The sequence below is a fragment of the Dendrobates tinctorius genome, unplaced genomic scaffold (genome assembly GCF_039654945.1).
Source record: "Dendrobates tinctorius isolate UK_male_01 unplaced genomic scaffold, ASM3965494v1 ptg000075l, whole genome shotgun sequence".
In the NCBI taxonomy this organism is placed as follows: domain Eukaryota; kingdom Metazoa; phylum Chordata; class Amphibia; order Anura; family Dendrobatidae; genus Dendrobates; species Dendrobates tinctorius.
The window spans coordinates 11,008,239-11,035,951 of record NW_027361743.1 but is presented as its reverse complement, the minus strand read 5'-3'; the positions used below and the strand labels follow the sequence as shown (position 1 = coordinate 11,035,951).

The window sequence follows — 27,713 nt, the reverse complement described above, 5'->3', positions numbered from 1 at the left end:
ACAGTCAGCATCTCTTGGTTGTCAGTAGCACAGTCAGCATATCTTTCTTGGTTGTCAGTAGTACAGTCTTCATCTCTTTCTTGGTTGTCAGTAGTACAGTCAGCATCTCTTTCTTGGTTGTCAGTAGTACAGTCGGCATCTCTTTCTTGGTTGTCAGTAATACAGTCAGCATCTCTTTCTTGGTTGTCAGTAGTACAGTCGGCATCTTTCTTGGTTGTCAGTAGTACAGTCGGCATCTTTCTTGGTTGTCAGTAGTACAGTTGGCATCTCTTTCTTGGTTGTCGGTAGTACAGTCGGCATCTCTTTCTTTGTTGTCGGTAGTACAGTCGGCATCTCTTTCTTGGTTGTCGGTAGTACAGTCGGCATCTCTTTCTTGGTTGTCGGTAGTACAGTCGGCATCTCTTTCTTGGTTGTCGGTAGTACAGTCGGCATCTCTTTCTTGGTTGTCAGTAGTACAGTCAGCATCTCTTTCTTGGTTGTCAGTAGTACAGTCGGCATCTCTTTCTTGGTTGTCAGTAATACAGTCAGCATCTCTTTCTTGGTTGTCAGTAGTACAGTCGGCATCTTTCTTGGTTGTCAGTAGTACAGTCGGCATCTTTCTTGGTTGTCAGTAGTACAGTTGGCATCTCTTTCTTGGTTGTCGGTAGTACAGTCGGCATCTCTTTCTTGGTTGTCGGTAGTACAGTCGGCATCTCTTTCTTGGTTGTCGGTAGTACAGTCGGCATCTCTTTCTTGGTTGTCGGTAGTACAGTCGGCATCTCTTTATTGGTTGTCCATAGTACAATCAGCATCTTTCTTGGTTGTCAGTAGTACAGTCGGCATCTCTTTATTGGTTGTCCATAGTACAGTCGGCATCTCTTACCTAATGGTCAGTAATATTCTGTGGTTGTCTATAGTCTAGTTGTGGACAGGCAGTAACTATGACCAATACCACCAGGTGTTGTGAGGGTAATGTTTCCTTAATTTTCACCCTTAACAATGACAAGCGGGTGTGGACTTTGCTGTAGGAAGATTCCTGGATAGTAATTCCCAGGATAGTCATGCATTGGTGCCAGTAGCACTGAAACACTATGCATCATAGCCAGGAATGTAGCCAAGGATCCGAGTCGGAAAAAAACAAGTACCAGATGGGCTATTCAAGGGCCATGACAGAGGCTGTGTACAAGTACAAGGCTGAGGTAATGATCTGGGTGAAAAAGGAGTCAAATCATGAACAAAATTATTATTCCTTGTGCTCACTTATATGGCGTCAGCATATTCAGCAGCGCTTTACAGTGTCCCTATAAGGGCTCACAATTTTCAGTACATTTTTGGAGTGTGGGTTGCCCAGAGGAAACCACCACACACACAGGATAAACATACAAACTCCTATGATCTAAGATTTCTGATGTTATGATACATCTCAATATTTTTCAGCTCTCAGTGGTTATCTATTCGGGAACCTTCCGGCCATGGACATGTGTCTCGGAGACTCGGTGTCCTGGCACTTATTTGGAATGGGCAATGAAGTGGATATCCACTCTGCATACTTCTATGGTCACACAGTCACCAACCAAGGACACCGGACAGACGTGATCAACCTGTTCCCTGCCACATTTGTCACAGTAGAAATGACCCCATCAATCCCGGGATCATGGATGTTAAGCTGTCAAGTAAATGACCACATTCAAGGTAAGCATTGGACTTGTTATACAGGAAAACTCTGTAATACCTCTAAAATTAGTACAGAACTGGCGTAAGATTGTTTTATAGGGAGTTAAACCCATAAGGGGGGCCACAAGTGTTTACATGCTTGTACAGATGTCAGTGCCCTTTTCCTGACTGGTTAAATGTTCGTTGGTGTTTTGCATAAGCGTTGCATGAATTAATTGTACAAGCAAATATAAGAAACTTTCTAATATATCTTATCAGAGATATATACACTACCGTTCGAAAGTTTGGGGTCACCCAGACAATTTGGTATTTTTCAAGAAAACTCATACTTTTAGTAATCAAGTGAGTTGCCAAATGAATTTTAAATCTAGTCCAGACATTGACAAGGTTAGAAAAAAAATATTTTTATTTGAAATAATGATTTTCTCCTTCAAACTTTGCTTTCATCACAGAATGCTTCCTTTGCAGCAATTCCAGCATTACAGACTAGTAGTTAATTTGCTGAGGTAATCTGGAGAAATTTCACCCCATGCTTCCAGAAGCCCCTCCCACAAGTTGGTTTGGCTTGATGGGCACTTTTTGCGCACCATACGGTCAAGCTGCTTCCACAACAGCTCAATGGGGTTGAGATCTGGTGACTGTGCTGGCCACTCCATTACAGATAGAATACCAGCTGCCTGCTTCTTCCCTAAATAGTTCTTGCATAATTTGGAGGTGTGCTTTGGGTCATTCTACTGTTGTAGGATGAAAATGGCTCCAATCAAGCGCTGTCCGCAGGGTATGGCATGGCGTTGCAAAATGGAGTGATAGCCTTCCTTATTCAAAATCCCTTTTACCTTGTACAAATCTCCCACTTTACCAGCACCAAAGCTACCCCAGACCATCACATTACCTCCACCATGCTTGACAGATGGCATCAGGCGCTCTTCCAGCATCTTTTCAATTGTTCTGCATCTCACAAATGTTCTTCTGTGTGATCCAAACACCTCAAACTTGGATGTGTCTGTCCATAACACTTTTTTTCCAATCTTCCTCTGTCCAATGTCTGTGTTCTTTTGCCCATATTAATATTTTCCTTTTATTAGCCAGTCTCAGATATAGCTTTTTCTTTGCCACTCTGCCCTTAAGGCCATCATCCCGGAGTCGCCTCTTCACTGTAGACGTTGACACTGGCGTTTTGCGTATACTATTTAATGAAGCTTCCAGTTGAGGACCTGTGAGGCGTCGATTTCTCAGAACAGCTGCACTAAAAATAGGCTGAACTAGATGGACATAAGGTCTTCCTTCAGCCTTCAAAACTATGTTAATACTATGTTAATGTTAATACAGACTCTAATGTACTTGTCTGGTTGCTCAGTTGTGCTGTGCGGCCTCCCACTTCTCTTTCTACTCTGGCTAGAGCCTGTTTGTGCTCTCCTCTGAAAGGAGTAGTACACACCGTGGTAGGAAAGCTTCAGTTTCTTGTCAATTTCTCGCATGGAACAGCCTTCATTTCTAAGAACAAGAATAGACTGTCGAGTTTCACATGAAAGTTCTTTTTTTCTGGCCATTTTGAAAGTTTAATAGAACTAACAAATGTAATGCTCCAGATTCTCAACTAGCTCAAAGGAAGGTCAGGTTTATAGCTTCTATAATCAGCCAATTATTTGCACAAGCATTTTCAAGGGCATTCAAACCATCCATTAGTGTTATGATTGAGTCACCGTAGGAGGCAGACACAAAAATAGAAGCTACGTCCAGAAAACCAGAGAAGTTGGCAACTATCAGATTGCAGACCCCTGAACCTATCAACACAACTAGCAGTAGCAGTGGGGGGTTCCTACGGTGCCCTAGACCCCTCGATCACAGCCGGAGAGCTAAATAGCCTAAAGACAGAAAAGGAAATCTAAACTGCCCCAGAGCAGACCCCAAAGTAAAAGACAGCCCCCAACATATAATGACGGTGAAGCAAGATGAAAAAACACTCACAGATAGAAAGATAGGCTGAGCAAACGATGGGGCCCAAGCTAACTAAACAGAACAGGAAAGGAAGGTTGCTGTCTGCAATCTGCCAAAACCCTATCAAAAACATAAGCCAACAAGCTGATATGGAAAAAGACCCTGAAGCAGCTAGGCTTCAAAAACTAAATCAGCACTCAGGTATTTTCAGAAGACAGAGCTAAAAGAATTTAGCTCACCCCAGCAGGGAATGGCAGAAATCCAGAAAAACAAAGCAAAACAAAGTCAAAGCACAAATGCAAAAAGCCGAGCAGAAAACTTAGCTTTAGAAGAGCAGGAATTCAGACTGGTCTCCAAGGATCCCACAGAGAAATCACCCGCAGGGCAGAAGGGCGTCGGCGGCCTTATATCCAGTCAGTAACTCCACTCAGCCAATCATCATCATTAGGCTCAGGTGTTTGATAATCAGGCTCACTACCTTTCTTTACCAGAAGAGGGAGTTCATCGGGCCTCAGTAGTGAAGGGGAAAATGAACTCACAACACATTAGCCTTCTTACACAGTTAGCAATCACAAAATTCCATAAGAACACTGGAGTGATGGTTGTTAGAAATGGGCCTCTATACACCTATGAAGATACTGCATTACAAACCAGACATTTGCAGCTAGAATGGTCATTTACCACATTAACAATGTATAGAGTGTATTTCTGAATCATATAATGTTAGCTTCATTGGAAAAAACTGTGCTTTTCTTTAAAAAATAAGGAAATTTCTAACTGACCCTAAACTTTTGAATGCTAGTGTAATTCTGTCCCCAATTATGAGCCAATTCTTATCCTCCCCTTGTCTTCCGAACTCTTCATTCACTCCGATAAACTGCTAAAATCTGTCTTGCTCAAGACAAGACGAACTTGGAGCTCACTGAGGTATCAGATCACAGCTGTTCCTATGAGGAGGAGGGAAGAGCAATGAGAAACAGAGGAAGAGAGACACACGCAGATGTTGCTGTTTTCTAATAAGCTTTATTTCAGTCCAGAGCTGGATTCACAGCTACACTGCTCAGTTCCGCTGTATAATGTCCTCCATGCTGCTGCTGCTTTTGGACATGTGCTGAGTAGACACAGGAGAGTAGGAATCCCTCATGTCTGTTTATAGACATCGTTAACACATAGTCTGCACCCAGCAACTGAAAATTAGAGAGAGACTACAGAGCGGAAAACTGGTGAAAAATGCAGGTTACAAGTCATATAACATAATTACCGGTCAACAGTGTTATTCGTCATTTACACACGACAGCTTATGCTGAAGAGTCACCTGAAAAAAAGTTCTTAGTTCCAAACAGGGGACAAAGTTTGACTAAACATATCAGTTGAGGGAATGCACAGGCCTGACCTTTGTGTCCTGATATTGACTCTGGTACCACCCTATAGGTCTTCAGGCAGCTCCTAGGTCAACTGCTGCAAAAAATATAAAAAACATTGTATGTACGATTTATCAATGGAAGCGCGCTGCCATCTTCTGGAAGGCACGGCTTCTCCCCGATCCCTCTGCACCATGCATGCTTTAATGTGCAGAATGGAAGTGCGTAGCTCTTTTTTAGAAGATTTTCCCCTGCCGCTTTTCGGCATCACTATCAGGGTTACACTAGTTTGTGCGCTGATAGGAGTAGAACACTTGGATCAGAGCAAAGAGCTGTGTGCTAGTGATATAGTGAAGCTGCAGAGCGGCAGGGAAAATCTTCTAGGAAAGTAGCATTATGGACCCAGGAGCAGCGCTCTTCTACTGTCTGGAGGTTATCAAGAAGAGCATGTTGTGGAGCAGAACCTGACAACAGAATGAGACTAATCATAGGTTTTGTTGGAAATATTATTTAGGACTCATGCACACGACTGTATAAATGGGACAAATGCTATCTGTGGTTTTGACAGACAGCACTCGTATCCATGTTATTCTATGGGGCCATGCTCATATCCGATTTTTTTTCCTCGGAACAAGTGGAAAAATATTGCAGCATGCACCATTTTCCTCCAACAATTGGATGGTACTCTCAAATTCAGGCTTATGGATCCATGAAAAAAATCAGACCCTACTTGGATGACACCCGAGTGCAGTTTGATTTTTGCGGACTAACATAATAGAGAAAGCGGAGAATTTGTTTTCTTTCTTTCCACCACCTAGAAAATCGGATCCTACTCTTGTGCAAAAGTCTGATAAGCGCATGTTCATTTTTAATTGGACCAATTTTCACAGATGAGAGGAAACGGTCGAGTAGCCTTAGGATGATCAATTTAACCTATCTGCTCCACAAATACTTTTCTTAAGTGCATCTCCTTAAAAGGTTAGTGCTAAAATTTGAAGCTATCTTCACCTTTAGGTCAGGAGTAAACTCCCTGATCGCTGGGCACCTGATCACTGGGACCCTCACCAATCCTGAGAATTAGGGTCTGTCCGTCTGAATGGAGCAGAAGTCGATCATGTGCATCTCCACTCCATTCATTCTCAATGAGATTACGCTCAACCATCTCCTGCGGTCTATTTGATAATTAATGGAGTGGAGCTTCGCATGTTCAACCTCCACTCCAGTGAGACAGGGCTCTTCCAGGTCCCATTCTTAGAATTGGTGGAGGTCCTAGGAGATGGACCACTAGTGATCAGGAATTCAGATAGAGGATAACTAGAAATCTTGGTACAAACCCTTTAAGGGAGTTATCTCAAGATCTTAAATGGTTAAAATTTCAAATAGTTGTAAAAGCAAGCCTTTTAATGTTATAGTTTACTGCTCATTGCCTAGGTTACCACCCACCTCTGCGGTCTGAGTGGCTGGTTACCTATGGTAAGAAGCAAGTGCTGCTAGCAGGTTCTCTGCTTTAGAGCCTGCAAGTGCTACTCTGAAGCTGGCTGGATCCCCTGCGCTTCTCCCGTGCTGCAGAGACAAAGCTGTCTTTTGCTAGTTAACCTGGGAGAGTCTTCAGTTTGGACCAGCGGCGCGACCATTCTGCTGGTCCGACCTGTTATTTTTCAGGAATGCACTCCTAAACAAACAACATGAGAACACTTCCTAAAGGGGACCAGTCATCGGGTCAAAAGTGGCCAGTTTTTGCATTCATTTTATTCTCGCTGCTCCTCTGAGTTCTCCATTTTTGATTTTTTTTAAATCCACCATACGGTTCCTATTCTGCCTCCATGGCTAAACTGCAAGTGTTGGGCGCTTAGACTGCCATCCATTCACTCGAATGGAAAGGAGCACGTTTGAAGGGTCCAGTAGAAGGTTTATTTTCAGCTGAATCCTTGCATAATGCACAGTTACAGTAGGTAAAAAGAGACTTTCCTTGTACAGAGCTGTATAAACGTGTGTCTCCAAGATGGAGATAGACTCAAAGATGGAGAAGAAGGGAGGGGTTACAGAAATGAGAGTCACATGCGAGGGGGAGGAGACAACCCCTAAAAGGGACAGATCTATACACAGCAATGAAAAACAACAATATAATGAAATGCAGTACTGTCTGTATGGTTCTAAATCATGGGACATGACAGTTCCAGAGATATGGTCCTTTTTATTTAGTGGTAATTTTTATGGTATTTACCGAGGGGGTGTGGATCACAGGATAATTATGCAGAGCAGCCTGAAGACACGCCCCCAAGGATCCTGTGCGCATCGAAACAGTAAAAATTTGCACTAAATAAAAAAGCCCAGGTCTCTGGAATCATATGGTGGATTTACACAAAACAGGTGTGGGTCGTCGTCCCAGGGCTGTGGGGTACTCGGTACCGGGCCGGTGTCAGGGGGATGTGTCACAGCAGCGATGACCCAGTCCGTGGCCCTGGGCACCCAGGCAATAGGGAGATGTAGTTAATGGTGGGATAGTTCGTGACGCCATCCGTGGTGTTTGGCAAATATGGTGTTAGGCCAACGCTGCACACAGATCCGCTGGGACTGATGGTAGGTGCAGCTTAGATGGTAAAGCTCCCCACAGGTGGAGCTGTAGTCCCAGGGCAGTGTAGATGTAGCTGGCACGGGGATGTAGCAGTGCCGAAAGCATAGGGAACAGACAAGACACAGCGGTTGTAGTTTCTGTACCTTTACTGAGTATATGTAGTCCAGAGTCCTGATTACAGATGGTATTAGAGCAGGTTAGCCTGGAAGCAGATCAGGATTCTCTCTCAGCAGAAGGGCTGTGCAGTCTCCTTCCTAGCGCTTTGTAGTGTGAAGCACTCCAGTACTTAGTTACTCTGAAATGCCTCTCTTTAGGTGTTCCTAGTCTTTACTTGTATGACAGACAGCTGTAGCCTCTCTCGGGGACTCCTCTCCTGAGTCCTGGCTCACTAGTCAATTGCTGTTGTGTCCCAAGTCTTTGCTGGGAGCAGGGCATTTACAGCCTCCTACTCCTCTGGTATCTGTGGTAGGACCGTCAGTATCCATACCACCGTGGAGACCAGTCTCCAGTTCTGTGCGCTCTCAAGCTGAGGGAGCTCGCCTTCTGCAGCTCAACCTCTCAGCTTCGTACCTCCCGTCCGCACACTTCACCCTCCGCAGACTATCTGATTCTTCTTTCTCCTGGCCCTCAGAGGACACTCCTCTCCAGAATCATGGTTCAGAGTTCCCCCTGCTGGCCCGGAGTGGAACTGTGTTGCATGCATTAGGTTAACTGCTGGAGAGACCCATCACTGCTTCCAAGCCTGGCATTACCCTCCCCTGGAGGAAGGCAAAGCCAGTGTGGCGACCATACCCCTGGGGGCGCAACATTCCCCCCTAGTGAAAGTCAGCACTCCTGGGCTGAACAAAAACATGAAAAACAACATATAAACATTTAAACAACGATAATTGTACAAGATTTGAAAAAGAGAAAAATGTACAAAAACCAAGAGCTCAAAAATGGTCCTATGATGATAAGTCCAGCATCAATGTCCATGGTCCATTCCTGGGCAAATGGTAAAAGTTTTTGACCACACACAAGTCCTGTGGTTCAGTGTCCATAAAACAAACTCCAAAGGAAACTCTTACAGGTTACCTGTAGGCACAAAAGCTTGAAAAACAGTTACATATTTACATAATTTCAACATTTACATCTATTTTGCTATATGCGATATCTAACTGGTAGTATGCCTTGTGTGGTGCGGGTAGATCTGCGTAACCCTAGTGTAGGCAAACTAGGTAGCATTCTCCTATGGACTCTTAGACTCACCATGGGTGCAACAGGTTCACCACTGGCAGGGCGAGGGATCTCTGGCTCCACTGCTGGTGTGGCCTCTGTTGCCTGATTTTCTCGATCTTCAAGGTCTTCTTGAGTCCTATTCTCCTGTGCTTCTACTTGGGGAAATAACAACACCGGCACCACGATTGCATCATTAACTCTAGTCCAATTCGCAGGGAACTCTCCCAGCACGGTACTGACTGTCTTTTCTTCCTCTGTAGGTGGGATGTTATCTGCTCCTCCCGCTTTTTCTTTCAACTGGTCAGGGCATAACTTCAAGTGATCCCTGGATACCGCTGCTGAGGTCTCTCCTCCATCTTGGCTAACAAGGCATACTTTGGCATTATCAAAGTTCGAGGGCAGAATTGTATAGGGCTCCTCTTCCCATTGATATCCAGCTTATGCAGTCTTCTTTTTCTCTTGAGAACTTGTTCTCCCGGCGAAAAAGGAACAGCAGGTGCATTTTGGTTATAAAGTCTCTCCTGCTTCTGCCTTGCCTGAGCCAGACTCTTCTCCACACACTCCTGTACCCTTCTGTACTGCTGCTGCCTCTCCTTGTCCCAGTCAGCATCTGGTGACGTTACTTCAGGCGTCAGGACTCCCATGTCCAAGTCAATAGCCAGCTTACCAGGCCTTGCTCTCATCAGGTACGCTGGAGTACAGTTGGTAGAGTTCACTGGGATATGGTTGTAGAGATGTACCAGATCGGGTAACTTTTCTGGCCACAGATTTCTCTCCTCCAAGGGCAATGTCTTCAGTAAATCAATCACTACCTGGTTCATCTTCTCGCACATGCCATTGGTCTGTGGGTGATAAGGTGTTGTCCAGATCTTCTTATAACCATACAAGTTGCAGAACTCATGGAACACTTCTGCCTCGAAATCTGGACCTTGATCTGTGAGTACTCTTTCAGGATAACCATGTGGTCTGCAGAAGTGCTGCTGGAACGCTCCGGCACAACCACCAGGAATCTTGAATAGTGGTCCACTATGGTAAGGGCATAGAGGTAGCCTGACCGGCTTGGAACCAACTTCACATGGTCTAGGGCTACCAACTCCAGTGGCTGTTTGGTGATGATTGGCTGTAGGAGAGCTCTCTGGCTGTCTCGATCCTTTCTGCGCAGGTTACATTGTCCACACTCCCAGCACCACCTCTCAATGGCTTTTCTCATGCCCGTCCAGTAGAACCTCTCTCGGAGCAATGTTTCCAACTTCTTCCATCCAAAGTGTCCAGCTCCATTGTGGTATGCTCCTGGGACCATTAATGCATCTTTCTTTGGGACCACCACCTGCCAGACCAGCTCATGTGTGCGGGCATTGATACTCCTCCGACACAGCTTCCCTTCATAAATGATCAGCCGACCTCTTTCCTTCCTCAACTGATGAGTTTCTTCAGGAGCATTCAACTCTGGGCGTGAGTCACCTTGTGTCAGCAGCTCTTTCACCAGGCTGACTGCAGGGTCATTATCTTGCGCTTATGCCCAATCATGATGGGGCAACAGATTCAAAGTGACTTCCTTCAAGCCAGGCAGCCTGTTTCTCACTCCTTGAGCACTTTGGGCTGCCAGTGGCCGGTGGAAGGGAGGCAATTCTACCTCTTCCAGGGCCTCAGGGTCTTCTCCTGCATCTGGCAGATTAGGCATCCTGGATAGCGCATCAGCATTGGCATTCTTGTGCCCTGCCCTGTACTTGATGGTAAACTCATAATTGGATAACCGAGCCATCCATCGCTGCTCCAGTGCTCCTAGCTTGGCAGTGTCCAAATGGGTCAACGGGTTGTTTTCCGTGAAGATTGTAAATTTGGCCGAAGCTAGGTAATGCCTGAACCTTTCGGTGACAGCCCAGACTATGGCAAGGAACTCCAGCTTGAAAGAACTGTAATTATCAGGGTTCCTCTCAGTGGGATGCAGCTTCCTACTGGCGTAGAAGATCACTCTCTCTTTTCCATTCTGTACCTGCGACAGTACTGCTTCTAATCCCACGTTGCTGGCATCCGTGTACAGCACAAAGGGTTTGTCATAATCTGGGTAGGCCAGAACTTCGTCACCTGTGAGAGCCATCTTCAATCTGGTGAAAGACCTCTCCAACTCTTCAGTCCATTCAAATGTGGAATTCTTCTGCTTGCCTTTCTTGGACTGCCCCACCAGAAGGTTTTGCATCGGGGTGGCTATTTCAGTAAAGCCTTTGATGAATCTCCGGTAGTAGCCTACCAGTCCAAGGAATTGGGCGTACCTCATGGAGGTTGCTGGGCTTCGTCCAGTCCCGGATGACCGTGACATTGTCAGGATCTGGTGCCACACCTTCTGCACTGACCACATGACCGAGGTACTGTACCTTAGGCTTCAGGAGGTGGCATTTTGAAACCTTCACTTTCAGGCCAAAATTGGACAAAGCTTCAAGCACTTCGGCCAGGTGTTCAGATGCTCTTCATAGGTCTTGGAGAAAACAATGACATCATCCAGGTACAACAGGACTGTTTCAAAGTTCATGTGTCCCAGGCAACACTCCATCAGCCGTTGAAAGGTTCCTGGAGCAGTGCAGAGCCCAAATGGCATATAATTGAACAGAGACCCATTGGAGTGGTAAATGCGGTTTTCTCCTTGTCTGCCTCTGCCACGGGAACCTGCCAATACCCACTGGTGAGATCCAAGGTGGAAAAGTAGTTAGCAGTTTTAAGTGCAGCCAATGACTCTTCAATTCTAGGCAATGGGTAGGCATCTTTATGTGTGATACTGTTAATTTTCCTGTAATCAACACACATTCTCATGATACCTTCCTTTTTCTTTACAAACACTATTGGAGCTACCCATGGTGTTGTGAGTTCATTTTCCCCTTCATTACTGAGGCCCGAGGAACTCCCTCTTCTGGTAAAGAAAGGTAGTGAGCCTGATTGTCAAACACCTGAGGCTGATGATTGTGACTGGCTGAGTGAAGTTACGGACTGGATATAATGCTGCCGACGCCCTTCTGCCCTGCGGGTGATTTCTCTGTGGGATCCTTGGAGACCAGTCTGAATTCCTGCTCCTCCAAAGCTAAGTTTGCTGCTCCACCTTTTGCTTTTGTGCTTTGACTTTGTTTTTGCTTTGTTTTTCTGGATTTCTGCCATTTCCTGCTGGGGTGTGCGGAATTCATTTAGCTCTGTCTTCTGAAAATACCTGAGTGCTGATTCAGTTTTTGAAGCCTAGCTGCTTCAGGGCCTTTTTCATATCAGCTGGTTGGCTTATGTCTTTGATAGGGTTTTGGCAGATTGCAGACAGCAGCCTTCCTGTCCTTTCCTATCTAGGTAGTTTTGGGGCCCCGTCTTTGCTCAGTCTATCTTTCTGTCTGTGTTAGTATTTTCATCTTGCTTCACCGTCATTATATGTTGGGGGCTGCCTATTGCTTTGGGGTCTGCTCTGGGGCAGTTTAGATTTCCCCTTTCTTTCTTTAGGCCTATGTATTTCTCCGGCTGTGATCGAGGGGTCTACGGCATCGTAGGAACCCCCCACGGCTACTGCTAGTTGTGTTGATAGGTTCAGGGGTCTGCAATCTGATAGTTGCCAACTTCTCTGGTTTTCTGGACTTAGCTTGTATTTCTGCTTTTGCCTCCTACGGTGACTCATTCATAACAGAATCACCCACCATACCGCAGATTCTAGGGTACTCAATAGCAGGAAAGAATTGTAAAAAAAAAAAAAAAAAGGTGTGTATATTTTTTCCTCCATATCTCTGAGGCCGTAGGGGGAATTTTTTTTTTTTTCTCTGAATGGAGATAAAGCAATTGTCTGATCGTGTGGAGCAGCTCGCTGCGGAAGTGCGTGGAATTTCCGCCTACCTTGCTCATTCACATGCTGCTGAACCAAAGATTCCTACACCTGATGTATTTTTTGGGGATCGGTCTAAATTTTTTAATTTAAAAAATAATTGTAAATTATTTTTTGCCTTGAAGCCTAACTCATCAGGGAGTTCCGCGCAGCAGGTTAAAATTGTCATCTCTTTGCTGCGTGGCGATCCCCAGGATTGGGCGTTTTCTTTGAAACCAGATGATCCTATTCTGACTAATGTGAACGCATTCTTTCAAGCTTTGGGGTTGTTGTATGACGAACCTAATGCCATTGATCAGGCTGAAAAGACCCTGCTGGCATTGAGCCAGGGTCGTGATTCTGTAGAATTGTACTGTCAAAAATTCCAAAAGTGGGCAGTACTTACTACCTGGAATGATAATGCCTTGGCTGCTCTCTTTCGGAAGGGGTTGTCAGAAGCCGTAAAAGATACTATGGTGGGATTTCCTGTTCCCTCTGGTCTTGACGATTCTATGTCATTAGCCATTCAGGTTGATCGGCGTTTGCGCGAACGCAAAGCTGCACGAGAGGTGTTGCCACCTGTTGAACAAATGTCTGAACCTATGCAATGTGATAGAGTTTTTTCCAGAGAGCAGCGTAAAGGAGTTCAGAAGGCGTAATAAGTTGTGTTTTTTCTGTGGAGATGCCTCGCATATTATTTCTGTCTGTCCCAAACGAGAGAAACGCTTTGCACACACGTTTTCTGTTGGGGGTGTTCAACCTAAGTTTCTTCTGGCTATTACTCTGATCTGCTCCCTGTCCACATTTTCCGCCAAGGCGTTTGTGGATTCGGGAGCAGCCCTAAACCTAATGGACTTGGATTTTGCTAAACGTTGTGGATTTCCGATGACACCTCTGCAGACGCCTATCCCTTTGAGGGGAATTGATGCTACTCCTTTGGCTAAAAATAAACCCCAGTTTTGGACCCAGGTGGTAATGCGGGTCGCCCCAGACCATCAAGAAAATTGCAGATTTCTGGTGTTGCATAATCTGCATGATACTGTTGTTCTGGGGTTTCCCTGGTTACAGATTCATAATCCAGTTTTGGATTGGAAATCTGTGTCTGTGGTGAGTTGGGGTTGTCGGTGTGCCTTTAGTGAGGCTCCGGTGTTTTCCACCTCTCCTCAGTCGCATGATGTTCCTGATTATTTGGCGGACTTTTATGATGTATTTAGTGAGAATGAGTCTGCGTCTCTGCCTCCTCATACGAGTTATGACTGTGCAATTGAACTGAGCCCGGGGTGTAAATTTCCCAAGGGTCGGCTCTTCAATTTATCTGTACCCGAGCACGAGGCTATGCGATCCTATATTAAGGAGGCGTTGGAGAAGGGTCATATTAGACCATCCTCGTCACCCTTGGGTGCCGGTTTTTTTTTTGTAGCCAAAAAGGATGGATCATTAAGACCTTGTATTGATTATCGTGCCCTCAACAAAATTACTGTTAAATATCAGTATCTGTTACCCCTGATTTCTGATCTATTCTCCAGAGTTAAAGGTGCTTGCTGGTTTACCAAGCTTGACCTCAGGGGGGCGTATAATCTTATTCGCATTAAGCATGGGGATGAATGGAAGACGGCGTTTAATACTCCGGAGGGACATTTTGAGTACCTGGTGATGCCTTTTGGGCTCACTAATGCCCCTTCTGTCTTCCAGTGCTTCATGAACGATATTTTCCGAGATTTTGTCGATAAATTTTTAATTATCTATCTGGATGATATTTTGATCTTCTCCAAGGATTGGGATTCTCATGTGGAACATATTCGGACTGTGTTCCGGATCTTGAGGGAGAATTCCCTGTATGTCAAGGGATCTAAATGCCTTTTTGGAGTACAGAGGATTTCTTTTTTGGGATTTATTTTTTCCCCGTCAACTATTGAAATGGACCCGGCCAAGGTACAGGCCATTCACGATTGGGTTCAGCCCACTTCTTTGAAGGCCCTCCAGAAGTTTTTGGGTTTTGCTAATTTTTATCGGAAATTTATAGCAAAATTTCCTAGTATTGCCAAGCCATTGACCGATTTGACTAAAAAGGGTGCTGATGTGCTAAATTGGTCTCCGGAGGCTGTTTCTTCCTTTCAGGAGTTGAAGCGAAGATTCACCTCCGCCCCGGTTTTGCGGCAACCTGATGTCTCACTTCCATTCCAGGTAGAGGTGGATGCTTCTGAGATTGGTGCAGGAGCTGTTTTGTCCCAAAAGGATCCTGTAACATCTAAAATGAATCCCTGTGCTTTCTTTTCCCGAAAGTTCTGTCCATCTGAACGTAACTATGATGTGGGGAATAGGGAACTGTTGGCCATGAAATGGGCATTTGAGGAGTGGAGACATTGGTTGGAGGGAGCTAAGCATCAAGTCGTGGTCCTCACTGACCACAAGAATTTGATTTACCTAGAGTCGGCTAAGCGCTTGAACCCTAGACAGGCTAGGTGGGCCTTGTTTTTTACACGTTTTGATTTTGTGGTTTCTTTTCTTCCTGGAACAAAGAATGTCAAGGCAGACGCCCTCTCTAGGAGCTTCCTGGCTGATTCTCCTGTGGTGACCAAGCCTGCTACCATCTTAGGCGAAGGGGTAGTTCTTTCTGCCATCTCGCCCGATTTGAGACTTGCTCTGGAAGAGTTCCAGGAGGACAAACCTGAGCGTTGTCCCAGTGGAAAGTTGTATGTTCCTGACCAGTGGAAGAAGAGAGTGATGTCTGAAGTTCATTGCTCTGCTTTGGCTGGTCATCCAGGTATTTTTGATACTAGAGATCTGGTGAGTCGGTTTTTTTGGTGGCCCTCCTTGTCTCGTGATGTCAGGAATTTTGTGCAGTCCTGTGGGACGTGCTCCCGGTCTAAATCGTGTTCTCGCTCTAGTGGGTTGTTGATGCCTTTGCCTGTCCCCAAGAGGCCATGGACCCATATTTCAATGGATTTCATCTCTGATATGCCTGTCTCTCAGAGGATGACTGTTATTTGGGTGATTTGAGATCGGTTCTCTAAGATGGTTCATCTTGTACCACTCCCTAAGTTGCCGTCTTCCTCTGAGTTGGTGCCCTTGTTTTTACAACAGGTGGTTCGTTTGCACGGGATTCCTGAGAACATTGTATCTGACAGAGGAGTGCAGTTTGTGTCTATATTTTGGAGAACTTTCTGTTCCAGGCTGGGAATTCAGTTGTCCTTCTCCTCTGCTTTTCACCCTCAGACCAATGGGCAGACAGAGAGAACAAACCAGACCTTGGAGTCATATTTGAGATGTTTTATTTCTGCTGATCAGGATGATTGGGTTTCATTTTTGCCCTTGGCCGAATTTGCTTTGAATAATAGAGCTAGTTCTGCCACTTTGATGTCACCTTTTTTTTTGTAACTTTGGGTTTCATCCTCGATTTTCTTCAGGGCAGGTGGAGCCCTCTGCCTGCCCAGGTGTTGACACTGTGGTGGAGAGAATGCACCAGATCTGGGACCAAGTGGTGGATAAGTTATCTCTCTCCCAGGAGAAGGCCCAGCGGTTTTCCAACCGACATAGGACCATTGGTCCCCAGTTTAAGGTTGGTAATATGGTGTGGTTATCATCAAAAAATATTGCTATGAAGGTGGCTTCTCCTAAATTTAAGCCTAGATTTATTGGACCTTACAAGATTGTGGAGATTATTAATCCGGTCTCTTTTCGTTTGGCTCTTCCTGTCACATTTAAAATCCATAATGTGTTCCATAAATCTTTGTTGAAGAGGTTTGTTGAACCTGTTGTTCCGGGGGTGGCACCTCCAGACCCTGTATTGGTTGAAGGTAACATGGAGTATGAGGTAGAGAAAGCACTGGATTCCCGTCTGGCTAGACGGAGACTCCAGTATTTGGTTAAGTGGAAGGGTTATGGTCAGGAGGATAATTCCTGGGTCTCCGCCTCTGATATTCATGCCAAACGATTGGTGCGTGCCTTTCATCGGGCTCACCCTGATCGCCCTGGTGGTGTAGTTGAGGGTTTGGTGACCCCTCCTCAAGGGGGAGGTACTGTTGTGAGTTCATTTTCCCCTTCATTACTGAGGCCCGAGGAACTCCCTCTTCTGGTAAAGAAAGGTAGTGAGCCTGATTGTCAAACACCTGAGGCTGATCATTGTGACTGGCTGTGTGGAGTTACGGACTGGATATAATGCTGCCGACGCCCTTCTGCCCTGTGGGTGATTTCTCTGTGGGATCCTTGGAGACCAGTCTGAATTCCTGCTCCTCCAAAGCTAAGTTTGCTGCTCCACCTTTTGCTTTTGTGCTTTGACTTTGTTTTTGCTTTGTTTTTCTGGATTTCTGCCATTCCCTGCTGGGGTGTGCTGAATTCATTTAGCTCTGTCTTCTGAAAATACCTGAGTGCTGATTCAGTTTTTGAAGCCTAGCTGCTTCAGGGCCTTTTTCATATCAGCTGGTTGGCTTATGTCTTTGATAGGGTTTTGGCAGATTGCAGACTGCAGCCTTCCTGTCCTTTCCTATCTAGGTAGTTTTGGGGCCCCGTCTTTGCTCAGTCTATCTTTCTGTCTGTGTTAGTATTTTCATCTTGCTTCACCGTCATTATATGTTGGGGGCTGCCTATTGCTTTGGGGTCTGCTCTGGGGCAGTTTAGATTTCCCCTTTCTTTCTTTAGGCCTATGTATTTCTCCGGCTGTGATCGAGGGGTCTAGGGCATCGTAGGAACCCCCCACGGCTACTGCTAGTTGTGTTGATAAGTTCAGGGGTCTGCAGTCTGATAGTTGCCAACTTCTCTGGTTTTCTGGACTTAGCTTGTATTTCTTCTTTTGCCTCCTACGGTGACTCATTCATAACACCATGGGCTACAACTGTCCCTAATGACCCCAGCTTCCTTCATCTCTTTCAACATACTCTTAGCACATTGGTGCTGTGTTGGGGGTATAGGTCTGTACCTCTCCTTTATGGGTAGATGGTCTCCGGTGGGGATATGAAGTTGGACCCCTTTTGCCTGCCCAAAATCTAGTGGGTGTTTGCTGAATACCCGCTCATACTCCTCTTGTGTCACTCTGTAAACCCCATTTCTCTGGTATGAAGGTGTAGAGTCAGTTCCCACATGCAGTTGCTGGCACCACTCTTCTAGCTGCTTCACAGGGCCATTGTCCTCCACCGGTTCGGATGAGACCAAAGGCTCTGCTGCCTACAATGAGTTGTTATTAACAGTGAGCAGTTTAGCAACTGTGGCGTACCGCGGTATTGTGGCTTCCTCCTCCCCACAATTCAGAAGGCGTACAGGTAGTCTCCCCTTTCGTACATCAACCACCCCTCTGGTTGTCCGGACAGTGGGGCTGCTATCTGAATATTCTGTCTCTACCAATGCCTGGCGATCCTGCCCTCTGAGCCCTATGGCTGCCCGACACCAAACCAACATTTCACATCTGGGGGGTATTACAATGGGAAAAGCATCACTCACTGTGACGCTGCCAATCTCTCCGCCAGAGAATTCTACCTGTTGTCTTTGCATCAGGGCTCGGATCTCCTTCTGCAGGATTCGTTGTTCTCCGGGACCAGCAGTCTCAGCCACCTGTTGCAACAAGACAATAACCTCGGACAGACAGTTTTCAATTACATTTGTACCAAGAGTCATCATGGGATTACATTCATGTCGATCAATATCAACAATTATCAGACCTTGTGATTTTAGCTCCACCCTGCCCACTTTAACAGTAATTTCCTTGCATCCAATCTCTGGCAAGGTATGCCCATTACTAGCAACTACTGTTAGTTCATCAGTTGGGCCACGGGTGAGTTCAGAATCAGCCCAATACCGCTTGTACAAAATATACGGCATAGTGGTCACCTGGGAGCCAGTGTCCAGCAAAGCGTTCATGGGGATGCCGTCAATCACCACAGGAAAGATCGTTCTCCCTCCCACATACTTGGCTCTCCAGTTCATTGGGCCTGGTGATCCTACTTCTGGGGGTTGGCCCTCTGCCCCAGGGGTTGCTCGTTTAAAGGACAGTACCTTGCAAGATGATCTGCCTTGTAACAGCGGAGACAGATGCGACAGATGGGACGTCCGTTCTGGTCGTAGTGATCGTTGTTCCTTCCTCGAAGTGACGGGGCTCTCTTCCTCCGGAGCCACGGGACATCCTCTGGACTGGAAGCAAGCTGGATCTTTTCTTTGGAGGACACTTGTAGGGACTGCATGGTTTTCGTAAGTGCAGCCATCCCTTTGGTCAGCTCCTGGACTTGAAGACGCAGCTCCTCAGTTGGATCTTTATCCAGGGTCTGGGCATCAGCCTCCACAGGGATGGAAGGAAAGGATGTAGCTTCCTGATGGTAGGTGATCGCTGGGCGCCTAGGGAGCGCCGGACGGCTGTCAGAGGATTCCTGTAGTACCCGGATAGCCCTGTCCTTGAAATTAGCAAAGTCCAGATCAGGGTCTTGCAGGGTTAAAATACGTAACTGCCCTCGGTGGGTACTGTACAGGAGCCCTTCAATGATTTGCTCCTTTAACAGTTGATCTTCCTTTACACTGTCAGAGTCAACTTGTTTAACTGTTCGCAGCGCCTCCTGGAGGTTGAGAGCATAGTCTCTGATACTGTCCTGTGCCCTCTGTTTACAGCCAAAGAACCTCATCTTGATTTCAGCTGCAGTGCGGGTGTCAAAAGTGCTCTTCAGCTTGGCCAGGACCTTTGCAACAGTCTCTTTATCAGTGTCCTGCCAGGCTTTCACCTCCCTCAGTGCTGCACCCGTTAGCTGTCCAATCAGGATATTCACTTTCTGGCTTTCAGACAGGGGGTAAACTTTAAACAAGCTGCACAGTCTCTCTTTAAATTCACTCAGGGTATGTGACTCACCCGAGTACTGCGGTAGCCAGGCCGCTCCCGGTATGTAGGGCATGGATAGCGGCATTATGGGGACCTCTGCGGCGGGTGCTCCTCCTGGCAGTACTGCGGGGTTGGCAGCGGCATCCGCCGCTGCATTGGCTTGTGGCGCAGACATTCTCTCCCCCCCTAGTTAACGTTAGCCAGGGACGGGGGGTTGCGGGAGCTCACCGGCAGCCGCTTCACAGGCCCGACGCTCCGGGCTGTAGGCCTCAGCTCCTCCTCCTCTCGCGCGCTGTCCTCTCTTCCCACGAGGCACTTCTCTTCTTCGCGCTCTGCGGCAGGCTCCACCCACGAAGGCCACCCCTCTTTCTTCCCGCACGCGCCAAGCAGCGCGGCAATGGCGGCAAATGGCGCCAAATTCACACAGTTCACAAACAGTCTATGGCACACAGGACCCGGGGATACCAGGCTTCCTAATCCTGTTCGTGACGCCAAAATTGGGCCGCCCTCCCGGGGCTGTGGGTTACTCGGTACCGGGCCAGTGTCAGGGGGATGTGTCACAGCAGCGCTGACCCGGTCCGTGGCCCTGGGCGCCCAAGCAATGGGGATATGTAGTTAATGGTGGGATAGTTTGTGACGCCACCCGTGGTGTTTGGCAAATATGGTGTTAGGCCAACGCTGCATACAGATCTGCTGGGACTGATGGTAGGTGCAGCTTAGATGGTAAAGCTCCCCACAGGTGGAGCTGTAGTCCCAGGGCAGTGTAGATGTAGCTGGCACGGGGATGTAGCAGTGCCGAAAGCGTAGGGAACAGACAAGACACAGCGGTTGTAGTTTCTGTACCTTTACTGAGTATATGCAGTCCAGAGTCCTGATTACAGATGGTATTCGGGCAGGTTAGCCTGGAAGCAGATCAGGATTCTCTCTCAGCAGAAGGGCTGTGCAGTCTCCTTCCTAGCGCTTTGTAGTGTGAAGCACTCCAGTACTTAGTTACTCTGAAATGCCTCTCTTCAGATGTTCCTAGAACTATACTTGTATGACAGACAGCGGTAGCCTCTCTCGGGGACTCCTCTCCTGAGTCCTGGCTCACTAGTCAATTGCTGTTGTGTCCCAAGTCTTTGCTGGGAGCAGGGCATTTACAGCCTCCTACTTCTCTGGTATCTGTGGTAGGACCGTCAGTATCCGTACCACCGTGGAGACCAGGCTCCAGTTCTGTGCGCTCTCAAGCTGAGGGAGCTCGCCTTCTGCAGCTCAACCTCTCAGCTTCGCACCTCCCGTCCGCACACTCACCCTCCACAGACTATCTGATCCTTCTTCCTCCTGGCCCTCAGAGGACACTCCTCTCCAGAATCCTGGTTCAGAGCTCCCCCTGCTGGCCCGGAGTGGAACTGTGTTGCATGCATTAGGTTAACTGCTGGAGAGACCCATCACTGCTTCCAAGCCTGGCATTACCCTCCCCTGGAGGAAGGCAAAGCCAGTGTGGCGACCATACCCCTGGGGGCGCCACAGGTGAACAGCGGGGATAAACTAAAAGCAAAAACTGCCCACCTTTGACCCGATGACAGGTCCCTTAATTGAAGTTATTTCACAGATATTTTTCTGCAGTTATTCAGGATGCTGACTTATCCTCGTGTTCTTTCTGTTGTTCCTTTAACTTTGTGACCAGATGGTACATTCTTCTAAATGGCATCTTACGAAATCTGCATCTCATAATGGATTAGAATAGCCTTTTATTTATTGCATCACGTCGCGTTTCACTTCTGTTCCCCCCCGTTCTATTTTTCTATACAATTTCCTAGAACTACTTGATTACGGGAATCTGTAACTATGTGAAAGGTAAAACTTCTCAGAACCACTTGCTCACTTTTTACGTGTAGTGGTAACTTCAGAATTCCCCATGCAAACATAAACTTAAAGGGATTGTTCAAATTAAAAAAAAAAAGTTTACAGGAGGCAGAGATCTGTACAAAAAAGTCATACAATGATATATTAACCCATTTTACTCCATTTGGCTCTAGTGCAGCGCAGGTAACTCTGGAGATCTCTTGAAATAGTGGAAGCCATGACATCCCCTGTTCTTCAGTCACCTGACCACTGAGGTCCATGATTGGCTACACCAGTCAGGTGACTGGAATGGAACGTCATTGCATGTGACTGTGACTACAAATACCCTTTCCTCTCCTGACAATATAGTAAACAGCAGTGATTGCTACAGAAAGATGTCCGCTATGTAAGATAGCCGGCATGTACCCTGTGTGGAGCGGGCTCTGCTTCTGAGCCCGCTCCAAAGTCCCTGACGTGCTAAAAGATTGCGATATTCATCACGGGTCGTTAAGGGGTTAAAATGAAATACTCTCTTTTTTTTCCTAGATATTAAATTTTGTGTTAATTAATTCCTTAATATTTTTTACAGCTGGAATGATGGGGCTGTACAATGTGGGAACCTGTGGACACTCTCCCGCAGCTTTGACACCCGGTGATGTGAAAAAGTACTTTATCGCTGCCGAGAAAGTCATGTGGAATTATGCACCAAACAATTACGACAGATTTACACACAAAGCTTTAAATGATCCGGACAGGTAAGGCTGTATGTTCTGTTTTAAATGGTTAATGTACTGTAATAACATGATATCATAATAATAAAATGATAATATTTAGCTATTAGTTCACTTGTAATACCTCACTTGGCCACATGGTGTGCCATTCTAATAGAATCATAGAATCATAGAATCGTAGAGTTGGAAGGGACCTCCTGGGCCATCTGGTCCAACCCCCTGCTCAAAGCAGGATTCGCTAAATCATCCCATTCATAATTCCATGAGTCTAAGGCACCTTAGTTTATAAATAAAGAGCTCAATTTACTAAAGCGCCATCTGCTGGTAGAAAAAAAATTAGTTATTTGAGAATCAGCATTTTTTGTGCATGCTTGTTACATTTATAAATACACTTTTTTCTTATTTTACAGCCATTCTGCAACTTTTTTTACAAAGAGCAATGACCGGATTGGAGGTTCTTATTGGAAGGTGCATTACACGGAATACACAGACGAATCATTTAGTATTAAGAAGACCCAATCTAAAGCTGAGGAACATCTTGGAATTCTGGGTATGAACAGTAGAATTATTTTTATTTCTAGATCCTTTACGTTAATATTAGCCCTCACTTAGATAGCGCCATTAATTCCGCAGCGCTTTACAGACATTATCATCACTGTCCCCATGGGGACTCACAATCTAAATTCCCTATCAGTATGTCTCTGGAGTATGGAGGAAACCGGAGAACCCGGAGTAAGCCCACGCAAACATGGGGAGAACATACAAACTCTTTGTTGTCCTTGGTGGGATTTTAACCCAGGACCCCAGCACTGCAAAGCAACAGTGCTAACCACTGAGCCACCGTGTGGTTTCATACAGGGCTCCAACATTCTGTCTGCCTGCAGGCACCACTAGGGGGAGCTGATTAATACTAAATCAGTTTGCAATACCTTTAAATGGCCAGCTGACTCCTCTGTTACTGAGAAATCAGCATTTGAATTAATAAGCAAATGATGCTGAAGGACTATGGTAGATTTGAAGCCTCCGTCACTCCAGCTCTATTCTCCACCCAGCACCGACTCCCCCTGCTTGACTGACTGCTATGCTGTGTGACTTCAGACAAAGCAGTCATCAGTCAAAGAGGAGGAGACAGCACTGCGTGATGAACAGAGCTGGAGTGACGGAGACTTCAGATCTACAAATAGTTCTTAAGCCTCATTTACATAAAAATTCAAAGGCTGATTTCTCAGAAACAGAGGAACAGGCCAGCCATGTAAATATATGACTGAACTTGAGTTTGAAAACACTACATGCACGTATAAATAGTTGGGGTGTGAAATCCTGGTGACAGATTCCAAATATTGATTTGATTTACATTTCTCTTTTCTTCACGCACCTTCCATTTCATTAATTGATTAACAAAAAAACCCTGATTTCTATTTTTGAAAACATTTTTTATCACACACCTACCTAAAGCAGAACTGTATGTGCCATATGTAAATTTCTTGCTTCCAGTCAAGTGGGCGGGGCTTTATCCCAGAACACTCAGCTTTTATTTGCACCCGCGAGGTCTGATTGACATCTTGAAGACTCAATAGCCATTGTGTCACAGGAGCCGCCATTTATTTTGAGGGCCACCACTTATTACTACATTTCTCCTGACTATCCGTGACTTTCCGGGGGACATTGCTGATCGCCCCTATGATGTATTCTGAAAGGGAGTGATGAACCCTTTACGTATTCTAAGTTTTTGAACTTTTTTGTTTATAGATACCTACTGTATGTGTTTTGATGTTTGCCTTTTTTTTTTAGGTCCAGTCATCAAAGCTGAAGCTGGAGATACCATTGTGGTGGTGTTTTCTAATAAGGCTGACAGGAACTACAGTATGATGCCTCACGGACTCTCCTTTGGGAAAGAATCAGAGGGTGCACCATATGCAGATGGTATGCTTGCTCCATTTAAAGTTGTATACCTCTATCGGGAGACCACCACTAGTATCATCTTTGTCAAGTTCCTGTAATGTTGAATGAACCCATGTCTCCATTTAGGCAATCCGTGTTTCCATTTCAGAGAAATCCGTGTCCAATTTTTATGTCAATGGGCTGAAATTTCAGGGGGCCTGGCCCGGCATTTACAGCTCTCCGGCCTCTCCCTTCTTTGCCCACCCACCGCCAGGTTCCTATCGCTGACTGACAGGTCACTCTTGACCTTCTCCCACACCCGAGACCTCACGAAGGCACCATCATTCCTGAGGCACATGTGCAGTGAGATCTCGAGTACGTTCCGAGAGCCGGACTATCGGACTGCGCATGCGCCATACCAGATAGGAGCCTTGAGAACCTCCTCCAACCTGACATCCCCAGCTCCTCTTCCGGTACGGTGTCATCATAGCGTTATGACGCGCACGTGACATTCGGGCCGGCTAATCAATCGGACCCAGTGAATCGATTGGCACCTATCACTAGGGTGAAGCACTTTCTGAACCTCATCAGTTGAGGTGCCGGTAGTGGGACACAGACCAGTCTGATATTCTCTGGCTACAATATACATTTACGAGTTCAGGAAAAACCCTTTAGGCCTAATTTTAATAAATGAGAAAATCTATGATGGAGACCCTCTATTTTTATCTGAAATCTATACATCAGCTTACTTAATCATCATGATTGTGCTTTTGTGGTAGGCGGAAAAGTCAAAGCCGGAGTTCACGTTGCACCTGGAGAGACATTCACATACACCTGGAACGTCCTGGAGAAGGATGGGCCTACCTCCGCTGATCCCCGGTGCTTGACCTACATGTACTACTCGGCATCTGATCCAGTGAAAGACACAAATTCTGGACTGGTTGGTCCACTGGTGGTCTGCAAAAAAGGATCACTAACACCTGATAACACACAGGTATAGTTACTTGAGCTTTCATGTTTCTTTTCTTCTTTTTTAGCCAGCATGGTAAGTTATGAAATTTTACAAATCACTTTATTAGGGAATCTGTCTTGACACCCGTAAAAAAAACCGCATGTCCAGTAAGTGCCATTATTTTATTTTTTTTTTAAATTTTGCCCAGCAAAGCTGTATTGCTGTCAGAACATACTAATTTGGAGTACAGATGATGGCAGTGACAGGGTCGTCTCCGCACATTTCTCCTCCTGTGAGTGTTGTACTTATCAGAACAATCGCCTGCAGTAGCTTATCCCCAGAGATGGTGAGACAGGTGCCGACCATTTCACTGCCATCATCTGTACTCCAAATGAGCGTTGTTAAAAAAAATAAAATAAAATAAAAGGTTATTTACTCTATAAGTACATTCCATGTGTGGTTTTTCCTTATGATCTCCAGCCATAATCTGCTTCTTATCTTGCCATGGACTGATTAAAAAGGATCTGACACCTCTTCTTCTACATGTGGTAACTGCAGATTGTCAGGGCATACTGGTAGTTGTAGAGCTGGAGTGCCGCAGGATGTTGACCTCTGGGGTATTTGTACACTTTGAGTGATGTACTTACAGTATAATGTGCAGCACAGTATATGACCATGGCTTTGGGGAAATGTTGATATAATCTTTTTGAGTAGGCGTTAGCTGGTACGAGAAACTTTGGGAAACATTGAAGACATCTGAAGAGGGATCCACCCTAAATGAGACCCTCATTTCTCAGTCAGAAAGGATTAAAAGAAAGTCTCTCGCTATCGAGGTCTCTGCATGTTTTCACGTTATATGTATGAATATATATTGATTTCAAGGGGGTTACTGCAATACCTCATTCACCCTATGGGGGCACTGCAGGGAAAATAAACACTTTCTACAGGAGTTCTCATTACTGCATATGGACAACCTATTACATTTTTTTAAAAAATTTTAGCCAATTTTCTGACCTGAGATTTTATGTCGGTGCCAGTAAAATGTATGAGCCCAGTGCTCAGTCTGTTTAACTTACAGAACGGATGCAACTGTAGCAAAAACTCATCTGTGAGAAATGCTGGTTCAGTATGGGATGTTACCCATAGGATGTACACAGGAATGTCCATATCAAATGACAGCAAACAGATCGTGAGAACCAACTGAAGCACAAAGAAATGGCCGGAGTGAGCCTCCCAACCCCCTAGAGGAGGCGTGGGCGGAGGCCAACATGACGGGGGGTTGGAAGATAATGAGGGAAGGGGAAGGGTTAAAGGGGAGGGGGAGCTAGGGGGTATTTAATGCAGGGTCTGGGGGCGCCTGCCCTCTGTTCCTGTTGTCCCAGCTCCTGAGCAGTCCCACCCTCCCCCCCTTTTTTCTCTTGGGTTGGTAGTACGTGATTCTATTTTGGGTCATGGCGGTTTTGGGGGAGGGGGAGTCCTTGAAGTCGGTGGAAATTGGTTTGGGAGACTCTCTGGGTAGGGTCTCCTTCGTTTAAAGGTATGCTGGTCGTGATCTGGTGAAAGGTGGATGGGGAGTTTTCCGTCGGAAGAGGGCGGATCCCCAAGGAGTTTGTGGACAACATCTATTGGTGTGCTGGTGCTCCCGAGCCTGTGGGGTAACGGCTGGGAGCAAATGGTCTGGGGTTGTCCACGATATTTGTACTATTTCACCACGATCTTGTGGCTTCAAGGACTTCTCCTTCCAGGGTTAAATTCATTGTATTGTTTATGATACAGTGTTTATTGTTTGTTTATTGTTATAATAAAAGGCTGCTGTGGCCATAAAATTCCAAAAGAAATACCGGTGTCTGTGTATTAGTTGGCGCCGAGTTGGGGGTGGTCATTTTGTGGTCACGGTGGGGGGTTTTGGGGTAAGTGAAGACGCTTGATATCCCCTTACGAGGTAAATACTTGACAATACCAACGTCAAGTATACAGTATTAGAAAGTTTGCCAAATGCAGATTATATTCAAACCCTTTAAAGCCATGAACATGACTCCCATAGAACGCATTTTAGATTTACATCAGTAAATCTTTATTTCAACAAATGTATGAAAAATAAGACTGAATAACAATGAAAAGGGAGATAAACTGCAGAATATGATGGCTGGAACATAAGCAGAATACATGTATCTTCACAAAATGTTCAATACATTATAAGACCGTTACATTGATCAATTTGGAGAGAGGACACATACATACACACATGCTCCATTTACCGTCTATAGAAAATGGTTAGGTAGTACAATATCTCCACCCAGTGGTAGTAGAAGGTATTAGTCCTCACTGCCAGGAAGAGGATATATATATATATATATATATATATATATATATATATATATATATACACTGCTCAAAAAAATAAAGGGAACAATTAAACAACAGAATATAACTCCAAGTAAATGAAACTTCTGGAAGCAACACTGATTGACAATCAATTTCACATGCTGTTGTGCAAATGGAATAGACATCAGATGGAAATTATTGGCAATTATCAAGACACCCTCAATCAAGGAGTGGTTCCGCAGGTGAGGACCACAGACCACATCTCAGTACCAATGCTTTCTGGCTGATGTTTTGGTCACTTTTGAATGTTGGTTGTGCTTTCACACTTGTGGTAGCATGAGACGGACTCTACAACCCACACAAGTGGCTCAGGTAGTGCAGCTCATGCAGGATGGCACATCAACGCGAGCTGTGGCAAGAAGGTTTCCTGTGTCTGTCAGCGTAGTGTCCAGAGGCTGGAGGCGCTACCAGGAGACAGGCCAGTACACCAGGAGACGTGGAGGGGGCCATAGGAGGGCAACAACCCAGCAGCAGGACAGCTATCTCCGCCTTTGTGCAAGGAGGAACACTGCCAGAGCCCTGCAAAATGACCTCCAGCAGGCCACAAGTGTGCATGTGTTTGCACAAATGGTTAGAAACTGA

General features: G+C 45.8%; 1 protein-coding gene across 1 annotated transcript in view; it reads left to right on the top strand.

Annotated features, from left to right (window-relative positions):
• HEPHL1 (hephaestin like 1) overlaps positions 1 to 27,713 on the top strand; it is a 144,566-nt gene that overhangs the window by 49,662 nt on the left and 67,191 nt on the right. The window contains exons 5-9 of the mRNA XM_073582984.1: positions 1,417 to 1,671; positions 21,772 to 21,937; positions 22,324 to 22,463; positions 23,705 to 23,836; positions 24,574 to 24,788. Coding sequence (XP_073439085.1) covers positions 1,417 to 1,671; positions 21,772 to 21,937; positions 22,324 to 22,463; positions 23,705 to 23,836; positions 24,574 to 24,788 — 908 coding nt within the window. The remainder of the gene's footprint in view (positions 1 to 1,416; positions 1,672 to 21,771; positions 21,938 to 22,323; positions 22,464 to 23,704; positions 23,837 to 24,573; positions 24,789 to 27,713) is intronic.